Genomic DNA, 17,386 nt, shown 5'->3' on the forward strand with positions numbered 1-17,386 from the left:
CTGCAGTTTAATATTGGGTACATGTATATGTACATGTATTATATTCCTGACCACAGACACCAGGGATATTTTTCAGAAAAGTTGGTACAGAAAGTATGCTAATAATAGTAATATCGTTAGGCCTGCTGTTTGTCGGACAATAATCTGTTTACTTTTATATGTAATAACCCTTTACATGACTTCATCATTGGGAAATTTCATGGGGAAATCTTTTGTGACCACTGACCAGTCAGTGACCACTATAACTCCAACTGTTCTTGGCAGAATTCCATCCTGTTGTTGTTCAGTACACGTAAGTCAGAAGCTTTCAGCAGGTTGTTTGTTAAATTATAAATTTTAGCAAAGTCTGTTAAATTATAAACTGTAACCTGGTCTGTTAAATTATAAACTGTAACCTGGTATGTTAAATTATTAATTGTAACAAAGTCTGTTAAATTACGATTAAAAAAGTGTAACAAAGTCTGTTAAATTATAATTAAAAAAGTGTAACAAAGTCTGTTAAATTATAATTAAAAAGTGTAACAAAGTCTGTTAAATTACAATTAAAAAAGTGTAACGAAGTCTGTTAAATTACAATTAAAAAAGTGTAACAAAGTCTGTTAAATTATAATTAAAAAGTGTAACTGTTAAATTACAATTAAAAAAGTGTAACAAAGTCTTAATTATAATTAAAAAAGTGTAACAAAGTCTGTTAATTTTAAACTGTATAACCTTGCATTGGCTGATAAATTATAAACTTTAGCAAAGCCTGTTTATTTATATATACAGTAAACAGGTCTGTTAAATTATAAAGTGTAACCTTGTCTGTAAGATATTATAAAGTGTAACATTGTCTGTAGGATATTATAAAGTGTAACCATGTCTGTAAGATATTATAAAGTGTAACCTTGTCTGTAAGATATTATAAAGTGTAACCATGTCTGTAAGATATTATAAAGTGTAACCTTGTCTGTAAGATATTATAAAGTGTAACATTGTCTGTAGGATATTATAAAGTGTAACCATGTCTGTAAGATATTATAAAGTGTAACCTTGTCTGTAAGATATTATAAAGTGTAACCTTGTTTGTAAGATATTATAAGGTGTAACCTTGTCTGTTAAATTATATAGCCAATGCAAGTCCGTCAAACAAGGTGTGTTAAACTGTAACCCTGCTTACAAATCTGTCAAAAATCTATATTTTTTTTTGTATCGATAATTGATAGAACAAATCTTATGTTGTTGTAGCTATTTATATATCTATAGTCATACATGACCTAGCAACCAATACACTGTTATTGGACGATCCTACATGCTTATGTAATATAGAATTGGTTTGACAAGTTTATTTATAATGAAGCATTGTTTTTTAGCTGTGGTGGCTATAACCCATATGGTTCTAGTTGTTTTTACTGATAGCTTATACAAATGCCTTAGACAATCAACATAATGCCTTAGACAATCAACGTAATTATATATCAATTGAGCTGTAAAACTTGGGTGTTACAGTAGCATGAATGCCATGAAATTGTATATATGTAGTGGCCATGGTATATATCTAGTAGACACCAGCTAATATAGAGCCAAGTTATGTCTAGATTGGTGCAGAAAAGTTTATCCGCTAGATTTATCTGCATTGCAAAGCTGGCAATTAGCCGTGCAAAATAAACATCAGAACTTAAGTCATTTGTCAGTTCTGTTTTCATATTAAAAGTGCAGAAAGGAAAACTACTCTCTCCCAACAGGCCATCTTGTGTAATTTATTTCTCTGAGTCTCCATCTAACTCTCGTTACCTATACCCACTCTAAGCCATTTGTTGAGCTTCACAAATTTATTATCAACTGGATTTTACATTTCAAAATTGGTTAAAGATTTTGAAAATCCTCTAGTGAGTTTGCTGAAAAGGAAATTTTTATGAAAAATTATCCCATAACAATGATAAATATAAGGTAATGTTTTTCATTTTGCAAACATTGATGAAATTTAACTGCATATTTTCCCAAGTGGATGGAATTCTGTACTGACACCATGAAGTTTTCTACATCGACAGTTGAAAACTTAAGAAATTAATTATATAATTATAAGTTACTGTCAATTACAGCTGTGTTCCTTACAAATAGGTGTTACTATTGTAGTGTTGACTGGGTTTAATGTATGTCACTACAGTTAATTACAAGGTTATGTGTGAATGAAATTCAATAATTATAATTAACTGCATGTGGAATTTGTTTTCCAATCTAGATCTATTTGTGTCCTTCTGCTAATAAAATTTTGTTGTTGTGAATGTTTTTTTTTTGCTGATGAATTTAATCCTTATTTTCACTGAAGATAAACGTAAAGCCTTAATATATATATATATATAAAGATCGGTTTCGTCATTTTGTACTTACAGGTAGCTGTGATGATGACGTAGACGAGATCATGGAGACACTATAACACTATACTGTGCCACTGTGTAATGTCTATGAAGGAAGGAGTTGTGGATTAGCAGAGTTCATTAATGCAGACAGTGGAAGAGTGAGTAAACAAATTGCATGTATAATTCATCCTGTGCACCAGACAAGTCTTTGCATTTAACGTTTTTTGTTTTCAGTAGGTATATTTGAGCTATTCATTTCAGCAAGACCACACATACAGGTGTACATCAAGGGTTTCATTTTCTGTCGCTCTATAAGTATCATGAATATTTTAATATACATCAGTTTTGAGGTTTGAAATTTCTTTTTGCCTCCCTTGGGTGAAACATGTTCAGCCAGCTGTTGTTACCATGGCCAGTACAATATTGTTTTCATTGACCAGTTCAATATTGTTTTCATTGACCAGTTCAATATTGTTTTCATTGACCAGTACAATATTGTTTTCATTGACCAGTACAATATTGTTTTCATTGACCAGTTCAATATTGTTTTCATTGACCATAAATATAAATTGATTTGTTATACTTCAACATATAAAAGAATAAAAGAAAATCAAAAACAGTTCATTACCAACTATATGGCTATAAGCTTGTATCCCTTGTGGATGAGACGTGCAAACTTTCCCAGCTGTTTGAGTTTTTATTTACAACCAGTTTCAATTAGTGATCATTTGAAATGGTAGGTTTTTGCTGCCTTTAATATGTACAAATTTTCATAACTGTGAAAAAATGACAATATTAAAGATGTACTGTCAAATGTTTGTGGTAAATGTATCATTATAAATCAAGATATAATTGAAGAGACATCATTTCCTTGTGGATTAGTTCACAACTCCAGGGGAGCAGCTGGTCCGTGTCTTGTTGACTCAGTTGAATTATAAAAGGTTATAAATGACTCTGGGTCGACTGTACTTTAAGAGTACATGAATGTTCATGCAAATTATCTAGTTGTACATCTCTCCTTTCTCCGGTCTAATTTGGCATGGTCATGTTTGTTCTGACAGAAATCCTGCAGGTACGAAACCAGCTATGTCAGCCAAATGCGGTGTGCGAGCGCCTACCTGTAAGGTTTGCGGGGACGAGTCGTCGGGGTATCACTATGGCGTCGATTCCTGCGAGGGGTGCAAGGTAGGTAACAACATTCATCAAGCTGTTCTTTTCCAGGCTAGCTGTACCCCAAATCAGTAACCTGTAGCTCTGGGTATTTTCCACTTTTATGCCCTAGGCCTCCTGCCATTTGATGAGGTGCATTAATATTATACTGAACAGTATTAGTGTTAATTGTTAACCATGACAACCCTCCTGTCACCTCTCGTTAACCATGACAACCCTCCTGTCACCTCTCGTTAACCATGACAACCCTCCTGTCACCTCTCGTTAACCATGACCAACCCTCCTGTCACCTCTCGTTAACCATGACAACCCTCCTGTCACCTCTCGTTAACCATGACCAACCCTCCTGTCACCTCTCGTTAACCATGACAACCCTCCTGTCACCTCTCGTTAACCATGACAACCCTCCTGTCACCTCTCGTTAACCATGACGAACCCTCCTGTCACCTCTCGTTAACCATGACGAACCCTCCTGTCACCTCTCGTTAACCATGACAACCCTCCTGTCACCTCTCGTTAACCATGACGAACCCTCCTGTCACCTCTCGTTAACCATGACAACCCTCCTGTCACCTCTCGTTAACCATGACGAACCCTCCTGTCACCTCTCGTTAACCATGACGAACCCTCCTGTCACCTCTCGTTAACCATGACAACCCTCCTGTCACCTCTCGTTAACCATGACCAAACCCTCCTGTCACCTCTCGTTAACCATGACAACCCTCCTGTCACCTCTCGTTAACCATGACCAACCCTCCTGTCACCTCTCGTTAACCATGACAACCCTCCTGTCACCTCTCGTTAACCCTCCTGTCACCTCTCGTTAACCATGACAACCCTCCTGTCACCTCTCGTTAACCATGACAACCCTCCTGTCACCTCTCGTTAACCATGACAACCCTCCTGTCACCTCTCGTTAACCATGACCAACCCTCCTGTCACCTCTCGTTAACCATGACAACCCTCCTGTCACCTCTCGTTAACCATGACAACCCTCCTGTCACCTCTCGTTAACCATGACCGACCCTCCTGTCACCTCTCGTTAACCATGACAACCCTCCTGTCACCTCTCGTTAACCATGACGAACCCTCCTGTCACCTCGTTAACCATGACAACCCTCCTGTCACCTCTTGTTAACCATGACAACCCTCCTGTCACCTCTCGTTAACCATGACCAGCCCTCCTGTCACCTCTCGTTAACCATGACCAGCCCTCCTGTCACCTCTCGTTTACCATGACCAACCCTCCTGTCACCTCTCGTTAACCATGACAACCCTCCTGTCACCTCTCGTTAACCATGACAACCCTCCTGTCACCTCTCGTTAACCATGACAACCCTCCTGTCACCTCTCGTTAACCATGACCAACCCTCCTGTCACCTCTCGTTAACCATGACAACCCTCCTGTCACCTCTCGTTAACCCTCCTGTCACCTCTCGTTAACCATGACAACCCTCCTGTCACCTCTCGTTAACCATGACCGACCCTCCTGTCACCTCTCGTTAACCATGACAACCCTCCTGTCACCTCTCGTTAACCATGACGAACCCTCCTGTCACCTCGTTAACCATGACAACCCTCCTGTCACCTCTTGTTAACCATGACAACCCTCCTGTCACCTCTCGTTAACCATGACCAGCCCTCCTGTCACCTCTCGTTAACCATGACCAGCCCTCCTGTCACCTCTCGTTTACCATGACCAACCCTCCTGTCACCTCTCGTTAACCATGACAACCCTCCTGTCACCTCTCGTTAACCATGACCAGCCCTCCTGTCACCTCTCGTTTACCATGACCAACCCTCCTGTCACCTCTCGTTTACCATGACCAACCCTCCTGTCACCTCTCGTTAACCATGACCAACCCTCCTGTCACCTCTCGTTAACCATGACAACCCTCCTGTCAGCTTTCGTTAACCATGACCAACCCTCCTGTCACCTCTCGTTAACCATGACCGACCCTCCTGTCACCTCTCGTTAACCATGACCGACCCTCCTGTCACCTCTCGTTAACCATGACAACCCTCCTGTCAACTCTCGTTAACCATGACCAACCCTCCTGTCACTTCTCGTTAACCATGACAACCCTCCTGTCAACTCTCGTTAACCATGACAACCTCCTGTGACCTCTCGTTAACCATGACCAACCCTCCTGTCACCTCTCGTTCCTTTTCAATTCAATGACACATATCTTGAGAACTCCTGAACATATTTGAATTCATAAAGACATATACACCATGCAGAGTGTCAAACATTTGCAGGTAGATCACATTAATTCTTTTGGTCTTTTGTGAGAGTTAAAAGTTCAAAAATGACCTTTGATCCCGGCCCTTCTACATGTACACCGGACATTTGATATGGTTGCATATAGGAATGGACGCATTTATGTCTTGAATGACGTTTCCTAGTTCCTTCAGTATTTCTTCATGCAACACCATGCATTGCACTATTGGTTTACATTTGCTTGCCTCAACCTCTGGCATTTCTGTAAACCAGGATAGTATCTAGATTTTAAAATATGTCTTTCGTAGAAGAGAAAGACTGAAAAATATTATACAGTTACAGATATCACTTAAGCCTGCGTCGATCCTTTGGGAGGGTGATCAGTGAACAGAACAGAACAGAACATTTTCATTTTCATGACTATTTATGATGGTGTCCAGGAAGTTATGCATACATGTATATTTATAGAACTGTTAAGAGATGCGTTCTAACAAATAAGTTCTGTAACAGTGACTATATAACGAACAGCATGATTTGTCAGTTTGTGAATACCATCCGGGCCAAACAACTTCAAGTCAACGTATTTAAATTGCAATTAAATTTTCTGTTATCTTCTTGTTAACAAAAAGTTAACTTAAACATAAATTTACAATCTATTACATCCTCAGTCAATACTTTTGAAAAGACATGCATATCTAGTGAACTTTCTTGACTAATTACTTATTTCAAGTTCTATTAAAGGTAAATCTCAATTTAGCCTAATTAAATCTAATTCCAAATTGATAATCATTTACTAATTATACTGAAACCATATTCAACCATCTTTATTCTCGTAGACACCAGACAGTCATTTAAAATAAAATGCACACATACATTTACTGGAAAAAGGTTAATAAGACAAATTCTCCGGATCCGGAGAACTCTTAAAATCAGGTATACATGCATTTAAAATGTCTCTGTCGTGCATTTTCCTGCAAATATAATAATCACATTCAGCCAAAATATCCTCTTTTTATGTCTTCTGATATTCACAATAAAATATCAGATATAAATGTCAGTTTTTTTCCCTCCTGATTTGAATATATTGCGTAATGTTGCTGCTGCTCCAGATGGATGTGAAGGCTACACGAATGAAGGTCATGTTATCATGGTAGCAGTAAACAGTTTACGATTTTATGTTAAGGTCAGGTTCACTTTATTGCATTCATAAACATTTCTGATTTTTGCCTGGTTCTCTTTGTATAGAGAATTCATAGAACTTAACATAAACCACGGGTACAGCTGATTCGAGGTTATACTGGTATGTAATATTTCATTCCTGGAGATAAAATTAACATTGGAGATGTAAACAAGTTATGATAGCTCACACCAGATGGACCAATCTTTTACAAGAATTTCACAGAAAGTTTGAATAGCATTTTGTAAATGGCAAATGTAAATGCAATAGTGTAGGTCTCAGAATCAACCTCTGGTTAACTGAAATCTTGTCGAGAAAATTAAAAATGTGTATCTGCTGTGTGATATCTATTGTTGTTTTATTGTTTATAATACCGATAAAACAGCTTTTTAGGTCACTTGAGTGCAGCTTCGGTGACCATTTCCAATTCAGGGCTTTGTCTGTCATTGTCCGTCGTTAGTCAACATTTTCACATTTTATACTTCTTTTAAAAACTCAGCCATTTTTGATGAAATTTTGCAGAAACCTTCCGGGGCCAAAGGTTAACCATAGTTGTAAATTATGTGGTCCTAACTCCTCAGGGGCATGAGGGCAAAACCAAAAGAGGTCAAATTGATTGATATTTCAAAAATCATCTTCTTAAGACCAAGATATGGTAGAATCAAATACTCTTCATGGATGGAAGGTTCTAAAGGTGTTTTAGTAAAAGTGTAAATTTCATGGGTTTCATATTTCCTCCTGGGGAGGGGCTGTTGATTTTATCATAGTATAAATTATTTATATAGAAATCTCATTTTTGTTTCATTTCCATATTAAATTTAAGATTCAGGTGACTGTTAAGGCTATTGGGCCTCTTCTTAATTTTACGGTCCACTCTGTGATAGATATTGCACGGTGGTAAATATTTTGATGGAATATCTTTCAATACCAATGGACTGGTGTATGTAATGTTGTGAACCCCGCCCAATCCTATCAAACAAACAATCTCTGTATATAATGGCTATACCTATATCTTATTATTTAATCTTTCAGGGTTTTTTCCGTCGCTGCATTACACAAGGGATGACCCATAAGTGCTCAAATGATGAGAAATGTGAGATAACGCCTTTTACACGGAACAGCTGTCAGTACTGCCGTCTGAAAAAATGCTTCTCAGTGGGCATGTCCAGAGAAGGTTAGTATCATTCACGAATGTCCTGAAGAGTTCTCTGTATAATGTTAGCAATATTTACTGTGAATTAATAATATTTCACAGTTAACGGGTTAGCACATCAATTCATTTCTGAATTATAATTAAAGCACAAAATATACACTGAATTTCAAAGAGATTATAAATAATGGTAAAAATCTTTTTTTTTTTAAGTGTATTTAATTTCTCACGATCTTTGATTAACGATAATTCTTCATAAATATTACCAACTAGTAAATGTACGAAATATTTGCTCTCGGTTATAATGACAAGACAGCTGATACTGTTATCTATAGTTAAAGGCATGCATAGTTGTTTGTATTGGTTTTGATTAGGACTGTGATTCCTCAATATTTATTTAATTTTTTGCATTTTTTTTTTGTATGACAATATCGACCAATGTACGGTACATTAATGGCTGTTAAAAATTATGTAATTTCAGTTGATTAGCTCGCCTCTCTAAGAGAGGCGAGCTTATGTTGTCACCCTGGCGTCTGCATCATCATTGGTTTCTAAATGTTAAGTTTTTGATGCAAGTGTTAAAAGGCATCAGTAAACTCCTTTGTAATTGTATAAGGGTTCAAATATTTGGTCAGGGTTGCTGTGGGGGTTAATATTACTTCCCGGAGTCAGAATTATATGTTTGGGGAATCTAAAGTTTTATATTTTAGACTTCCATCTTTTTATGTCAAATCTGACTTTTGGTACATGTGTTGAAAGGCATTAGCAAACTCCATAATAATTTATATGGTTCGACGGATGTTTCATAAATATATATATAGAGAGAGGATATCTAACAGTGTCTTCAGTAATACCAAATATATTTTATTTGCTATGCACTCGTAAAAAATATCAAATATAAGCCACATATGTGAAATATATACGATATTACTGAAGATACTGTTAGATATATCCTGTTTATTATAACATTTTATAGCAAAATATACCGAGGCAGCTCAATCTCTCCCAGAATTCATTGCAGTCACCTATCAACGGCTCACAAATGTACCCCTAATCATGACGTTATGTATTCTGTCTTGCATTATGCCGTCATACAACATAGCGGAGAGCTATGTGTTAATCTTAATTTTCCCCATTGTCATTTGTAAGCAGTGTTCTCATTGGTCAAATCAGAAAATTTTTCACTAGTCCAGTGAAAAATATAAGAAAAATAAAAATATCACTTTTATAGAATGAATACTTTTCGATATTTCACCGCTAAAAATGTAATAAATTTCAATACTTTGTATATCAATATCATGCATTAATATATTGGGATATAGATAGTGGTGAACTAGCCCCTAGCTTGAGGTATAGTGATATTGGCGAGCTTTGTACTGCAGGTTGTACTCTTGTTTACAAAAACTGTCCTAATTCTCTTGAAATTTATAAAACTCTACTTGAAACAAGTACTGCTTGTGAAGCAGTGTGGTGTCACGTTTGTTATGTAATGTTATCAGAACAGACACATGTTTATGAATAACTGTGTGTACACCATTGGGCCATATGTTAGAATATTTAACAGTCTATAAATACACGACCTTGGGGATTATTATGGATATCCTACTCTAAACAAGATTAAACTGATAAAAACATGAAAAACAGTCGGTCTGATGCTGCAGTTTAGTTACAGGATGATATATTTAGTTACTGCTCATTATCTCTGAGGAGTTTAAAGCCTTTGAGCAGTTAACACCCAATGATGGAGCATAACCTGATGTCCATGCAGCGTTGTAAGGCATATGTCGACCCAACACAACCCGGTGAATTTTTCCACGATTTCTCTGGTAAAGACCTGGAAGTCTGATATCTCGGGAATTAAATTAAATATATATATTAGTCAAAGCTGACTTGTCATCTGTTTCATTCCATGAATATTTTAATGTCACAGTATGTCATATATATAATTCTTGAAGAAATATAAAATATTTGATAAATAAAGATTCTTCCTAGATTTGATTCTGATAGCTTTATTGAAGAAAGCATTTTTCAGGAAGGGTCAGGATGACCTAAAGTAGCTTTATTGAAGAAAGCATTTTTCAGGAAGGGTCAGGATGACCTAAAGTCATCATGCTTTGTCCGTCGACTGCCGTCCACTTTTCGTCGTCCGCTATGCTTAAACTTTTTACAATTCTGACTTCTTTTCAAGTTCCAACAGGGGGACTGTAATGATCCTTAGATGATCCTGACCAAATGTTATATTGTGGGTCAATTCGAAATCCAACATGGCCACCATCTTGAAAAACAAATTTTAAACTTCTTACCAGTTCCACTGATAACCATAGAGCTGAAAATTGTTGGGAATGTTAGGTAAGGAGAGCCAACAAAGTGTTCTTATTTTTTGGCCTGGCAAAAACTTATACATGGTAGCCAACCGCAGCCATTTTGTAACATGATTGCACAATCACGATTTTCCTGAATAACACCAATTTCAAACTTCTTCTCAAGTTCCAGTTGTAGGATTCACCTCTTACTTACCTGAAATGATCCTGAGATGGTCCTGACCAAGTGTTGTTATTTTTCTGGTTGATCCCAAATCCATCATGGTTGCCATAGCAGCCATCTTTTAAAACACATTTCCACTGGTACCTTAGATACAGCTGAAATTGATGGGAATGTTGAGGAAGGGAAGTCGATCAACAAAATGTTGTCATGACAGCCATTTTGTAATATAAATTTATAATAATACTTTTCTTTAACAAAACCTATTTTAAACTTTCTGGTTCCACCAGTGAGATTCAGCTCCAACAAAATCATCCTGAAATAGTCCTGACCAACAGTTGTTTTATTTTGGGTCGGTCAGAAATCCAACATGGCCACCATGGCAGCCAATGCAGTCATGGCCAACAGTACCAAGTACTATACTTGCTATACTGAGTATGTATACTACATACAATAGTACAAGGACTTTAGTCAGATGACCATTCAGGCCCTCAGAAAATGGGCCTCTTGTTTTGTTATGGTTAAATTATAAATTGTCTTGGTCGAAAATTTGTTATTCTATGGATGGTGAAAAGAAGAAGAGTCTTTCATGGTATGATTCATTATCGGTGCTGATAGAATCTTTTGTAAATGGTCTTACTTAGATCTATGGGGGATATTCAATAGACAGGCTTAAATAGGTTCCCCTTGGCAGACAGACAGTGAGATTGTTTTTGTTTCAGATTGGTCAATAACCACACATTACACTAATGTATTGTGATAGTTTCTTGGTTGTGTAAGACCCAAAACATCATTAGTTTTCAATGAACAATGCTCTCTGCCAACACAATTGGCTGAAGTGATAGCACATATATATGATAAACTTTTTCTTAACGAAATAAAAGAAAACATCTTCAATGTGAGAGTTGTGCAGCGATTGTACATTCAGACAAGCTATTGAAATTTGTGACTTTGTTATGTGCATATGCACACAAAATGTATGGATAAACAAACATGTTTTTGTGAATCAATATTTTCACTCTTAAAAGCCTGTCCAGTGTAAATGCATTACATTTGGTATAGACTATGTTATTACTTCCCCAGATCTTCCTTACCAAAAGTGCTCGCTTGTGATTGCTTTTCAGGTCCAAAGGTCAAAGGTTAAGGTCAAGGTCCCTGTTACTAAGAATAGAAAATTTGTTTCCATTCTTAATATTTTTAAATACTGATTTCAAACATATACCAAATATCATTACATTTATCATTTCACAATGCTGACATTGGCATTGAACTGTTTAGCCTAACACTTACACCTCTGTGCTTATGAGGCACGATAAGGGGTATTTATTTCATTTCAAACAAGAACACTTTTACAAATAAAGATAAGATCTTAATAAAATCCTTAACCAGCTCTACCGATGGTATTCAGGACATCAATGTTACATTTTAAAGTGGTGACTGATCTATCATTAACTTCCTATTGTGTTTGTTTTTGTCCGCTGCAAAAATAACCTGTACAGGGCCTCATCTAAATTCGATGAGAAACTTCAGCTTTCTAGCTCTACTTGTTTTCTTATAATGATAAACAGACTGTACTGCTTCAATGACGCATGGTGATTTGTATAATTAGTTTCTTCCACACCATTTTAATAAGTAAACCATTAAATCATAATGCTCCTTAGTCATAGGTGTTGGGTACCAATTTACCTACAAGTGTATGCCCCAAAACGTTACGACAACGTTAAACATTAATTGCCACAGGTGACGATTTCACGGTCTGTTTGCCGACACCTATCATGTTTGCTCAGGTAAGGCCAGGTAATCAAAAGTAACTTTAGGTTAATTAGCATTTTAAACATTCTGGACACAAAATTGGATTGGTATTCGAAATTCAGAGGGATCAGTATTGGGAAGTTTTTTTTACTACTATGAAAAGGAGGATTGATATTCTGTAATATCGCTGTTTCGATCAGTATTAAGATGCGATTGGTTTAGAAAATCGGAAGTTGCAAATAATAGTAGTGTATTCAAATTATAAAATTTAGTTTATATCTCTTTTAACTGCTACAATATATATAGCTATCTAACTGAAATAGAATCTTTTGAAAAAAATCTGACAAGAGTTTTCTCCCTTAAATTTGGAATCGCTATGGTATATAACCGGCTTTGTTGTGAAGGACTATAGATATACATACAGATGTATAGATAAGTTATAAAGAGGTATGTTCTTTACATTTTGTTTGTGCTCCTTCTTGACCTCGGCTGAATGCTCCATTACCCATGATCACTTAGCCAACAGCTGCCACTAAAAAAGTTCTGCACACGGCTGTGTGTAGGAACATTTCTGCTAAAGCTTCCACTCCCAGCTCGTAACCTTTCACACACGTGATATGTGCCAGATTATGAAAACTTAGATAGTTTTATCCCAGTGGAGGCATGAAACATTTTTTGATACAATCTCATTAAGTTGAAGCTGTGTATGAAAGTCACATCAAGTCAAATTTGAGCGCTATCTCGAGTTTTTAATCAACCAATGGGAACAAAAATGCATTCACGAAAAAAAAAAATCTTTTTTCATTTAGTTTTTGTTTCAATTGAATTTATTGTTTTAAAACAAAATGTCAATCTTGCAACACAGAATTTGGGAGTATTGAAAATATAAATTGATTATGTTAAATTGAATGATTTTAGATAAATAGCTTTACTGTCAGCTAGTAAAGAGAATTTGACTTTTGTCTCGATTTAGGGGTATACATTGAAATTGACATTTATAAATGTGTAACTTAAGGAAATGAAATTGATTAAGTTATGTATAGAATTGACATATAATTGCTGTGATGAAATTTTTTGATGAGGTGAAATTGGTGATAATGAAGTTGACCTGAACTTTGATCTGAAGGTTGTATTTGTATTTTCCGATGATTAAAATTAGACTATGTGTCTGTTTTCTGTAGCAGTTTTAACTCCCAATAGTGAACCCAAGGTGTCATTTCATAAACATATTGCTCATGCCACAATTATGCAGGATTTATTACAATTCCCTCAATTAACTTCCATACTTATGAAGGATTTATTAAAATCCCACAAACATCCATAATTATGTATGCACCATTTACCAAAATTCCTTCAAACTTCCAAAATTATGCAGGATAGTTGTGCAATTGTGTGTACAGGCTAACAGAGATGTAGACACACTAGTAAATGTATGTGCCTGTTACAGTTGTATTTTATATATAACACAACAGACAATCCCCTGTACAGTTTAAGGCTACATGCCTGACCCTGAACTTTATCCTATCATAAAGTCATGCAGTTGTGTCATACAAGATTGGTTCTCTTCTGTGTGGACCACAGTTGTTGAAAGAAGGTCATTTTGAAAATTTGACCATGAATTTCTTGTCAAGATCTGAGAAGTCCTGTTTAAGGATCTCATTATGTAATCTAGAACTTCTACATATGATTGTGAGATTTTGAAAAAAAAAAGTTATGCTTTAGTTACAGTTGTTGAAAGATTGAAGGTCATTGTGAAATTTCACCATGAATGGCTTGGCCTGATCATGAATGAACGAAGTGCTGATACGTTAATTATAGGGCCTGATGTAGCTGCTCGTACAACTATGATATAAATATGTATGTGTACATTGACCTGCATGCTGTTTATATGATTATATTTATAGATGTATGTACACATCTGTTATGTGATTTGGCGTCATAGAATGTGAGTTCAAGGGCTTTACTTAAGGCTTTTTGTGAGAGATTGTGGGAGGGGGGGTGGGAGTGCGCATTATGAGCCTGTTCTCGATGGAAAAAAATCATTTTTAAGCCAAATTTCTAAATCTGCTGTTATCCCCTGAAAATTGCCTTCATAATTCACTTTATTTTTTTTTTGAATGAAGCAACCATCCCTACCCTGTGACTAGAAGTCCTGCCACAGGGTCTGATTATGTAATCCAGAAGTTCTGTATAATGTGTTTGGCAGATTTTGAAAAAAAAATCCTTTGCATATGATACCATGTTATAAATTGTGGAGGGATTCAATGTGCATGTTCTACCAACTTAATTTTCAAGCCAATTGTGATGAATTTGATTTTGAATTGATGAAACTAAAAATCACTTGCTTACTTAGACTAGAGGACCATGTATTAACCCTCGTAGGAGTTGATGAGGTCACCTTGGTCTGTTACTGTAAATAGAATATTCAACAAACTAACACTACCAGATTTATTCTGCATCTGAAATTAAGAACCACTTTGTAATTTTTATATGCCTGTCAAATTTGACGGGAATTTCATCGTATGGTGTTGTCCATTCGTCTGGCGCAAACCTTTTTTTGTCCAGCAATCTCCTCCTATATACATATTGACTGATCTCTTTCAAACATGGTATATATATATTATTACCCTCAAAAAGAATTTTGATTTGTTTGTTTTTGCAAAAGTTATTAGTCCCCTGACGGTGTCTTCGTCCGTCTGGCCATCTGTTTGTCTGTCTGTCCAAATGTTAGTGTCCAGATGATAACTGGAGAAAAGATGGATGGAAATGAATAAAACTTCACTCATGTTAGGTTATGTCAGGTAATAAAGAGTGTTATTGAGTTTGGGGTCGAAAGGTCAACTACTATGTCACTTAATTGCTAAAAATACATATTTTCCGTCAAAAGGTTATTTTCATAGGTCACTGTTACTAAAAATATACTTTTATTGTCATATTTTGCATCCAGATGATAACTTGTGATAGGATTGACTGATTGTTTTGAAACTTGATGCAATCTAATATTATAAGAAAATATTTATAGTGGGAATGAGTTAGGGGACAGGAGGTCAAACTTCATGCTATTTGCATACAAAGTGAAAAAAATTAAGAAATGAGACAGCTGTTTATTAGATTGTTAAAATGAGACCTCTGTTATTCCCCTTTGTTTATTTCAGTATTGACTTTCTGTCTGGATGTTTATTTCAGTATTGACTTTCTGTCTGGATGTTTATTTCAGTATTGACTTTCTGTCTGGAGAGCTAGGTACATTATTCAACAATTTCTTTATGATTTATAATCTTGATATGTTGGTGTCTTTTTCTGAAAAAAAAATATGATTCAATGATTTTTGCAAAATTATTGCCCTTCGTTTATTTCTGCATTTGATTTTTGTCTGCAGACTTGCTCCTAAATTTTTTTTGGCCAATTTGTTTGAAACTTGGAATGCATTAGGGTCATGATATCAAGTTGTTTCTCTGAAGAAACTCTGATTCATTTTTTTTCTACAAGTTATTGCTGTCAATATTTGATGTTGCAGACTTGAGTACTTGTTTTCCTCAAAATATCAGAAAATCAAATTTTGACAATGCAGTGAAAAGTGAGATTTATTGCATGCCAGGTAGCCACTCTTTATAAGGTGATGCAAAGTAGTATATTAATACATGAGAGTATATAACAATATTTGTAAATGACTTTGACAGGCGTATTTGTTCCACCCTGTGGTACTCTTGTTCTATCAGTTCCTGATAAAGGGGTTGGGTAGAGGGGGAGGGGCACGCCATATTTTCAGTTTTTCAGTATATAACCATACTGAAAAATATCAAGCAAGACATCAATACATGTCAATTGTTTTCAAACATGAAATAGACTTATATCAAAGATTTCATTCATGTCAAACACAAATTTTGTAACGCAATTCTTCTGATTTCAGCTTCAAGATTGGGACGGCGACCAAAGCGTTTGAAAGACTCCAGTGGAGACACAAAATCCCAAGGTTCTGGGAACCTTCCAGCCATTGCTCCTTATCCCCCTACTCCGTCCGATCTGTACAAATTGAAAATGGCTGAGTTACAGACTCTGCTTCAACAGAATGGCACATTTAAGTCAGAGTTGATGCAGGCCTTCTTGTCTGCAGCCCAGGCAAGCTTCAAGGAGCACCAACGCAACCCTTCAGCAAATGACAACGAGGACAGCAAGAGCAAGGCTAGACCCCAAGCTGGAGGGGAATCTGGCTACTCCAGTTTCAGCAGCCCAGGGAGTAGCAAGAGCCATTCCCCCATTGGCGAGTTAAACAACTCCTCGGGAGATATGTCATTCAACAACAACCCTGAAATGGCACTCGACAACAAGAACGACATTGACTTGACAGACATCAATCTTGTTGATGAAAATATGTTATCAGAACTTGAGAACGCAGGCAATTTCAATGCATTGAGTATCAAGTCTGAACCTTCCAATCAGTCGTGTAGTGGTATGGCGAACACTGTCAGCCCGTCTCATGATGGAGCAAACTTTACGTCATTGGGTTCGGATACAAATCTAAATATGGATGTTATGCCTCAATTTCCCAGCATAGATTCCTTCCCACCTTACATGTCTAAGGTGTTGCAAAATACTGACAGTGATGTTGACATGGACCGCATAATGTCTAACGTCACTCCGACGCCTTCCGAGTTGAGGAAAGTACTAATTCAGCAGGTTACCGAGAGCATTTATGCTGCTCACATGGATACGTGTAAGCCGACCAACGAGGCAGTAAGGGAAGCTAATGCACGCATCTCAAATTGTAAAACGGCTATGGTATGTATTGTACATAGGGTATAAAGAGTAAAATGGTTAAAATAGGGACCATTCTATTGTCTTGGGTGACCTATTTCAATTGTCTTGTGTCTGTTGTCCTTGGCCGTCCATCAGTGAACAATTACATTTTTGACTTCTCTGAAACTCCTGAACCAATTTCATTGAAACCTTCTTTGGCCAAAGTTCAACCTAATTTGTGAAATATATTATCCCAACCCACCAGAGGCTTGAAAGGTGGGCCAAATTGATCAAATTGACTGAACTTTCAAAATCTTATTTTAAATACCAGATTACATACATTGAACATTTCATAGACG

At 36.3% G+C, this 17,386-nt stretch overlaps 1 protein-coding gene across 3 annotated transcripts in view; it reads left to right on the forward strand.

Moving 5' to 3' along the window:
- The window catches only part of LOC117330739 (probable nuclear hormone receptor HR3), a 53,927-nt gene that overhangs the window by 25,907 nt on the left and 10,634 nt on the right, over window positions 1-17,386 (forward strand). For all 3 annotated transcript variants that reach the window (XM_033889197.1, XM_033889196.1, XM_033889198.1), the window contains exons 2-5: window positions 2,373-2,497; window positions 3,401-3,524; window positions 7,940-8,081; window positions 16,201-17,069. In XM_033889197.1, coding sequence (XP_033745088.1) covers window positions 2,481-2,497; window positions 3,401-3,524; window positions 7,940-8,081; window positions 16,201-17,069 — 1,152 coding nt within the window. In that variant the 5' untranslated portion in view covers window positions 2,373-2,480. The remainder of the gene's footprint in view (window positions 1-2,372; window positions 2,498-3,400; window positions 3,525-7,939; window positions 8,082-16,200; window positions 17,070-17,386) is intronic.

The sequence above is a fragment of the Pecten maximus genome, chromosome 7, assembly GCF_902652985.1.
Source record: "Pecten maximus chromosome 7, xPecMax1.1, whole genome shotgun sequence".
In the NCBI taxonomy this organism is placed as follows: domain Eukaryota; kingdom Metazoa; phylum Mollusca; class Bivalvia; order Pectinida; family Pectinidae; genus Pecten; species Pecten maximus.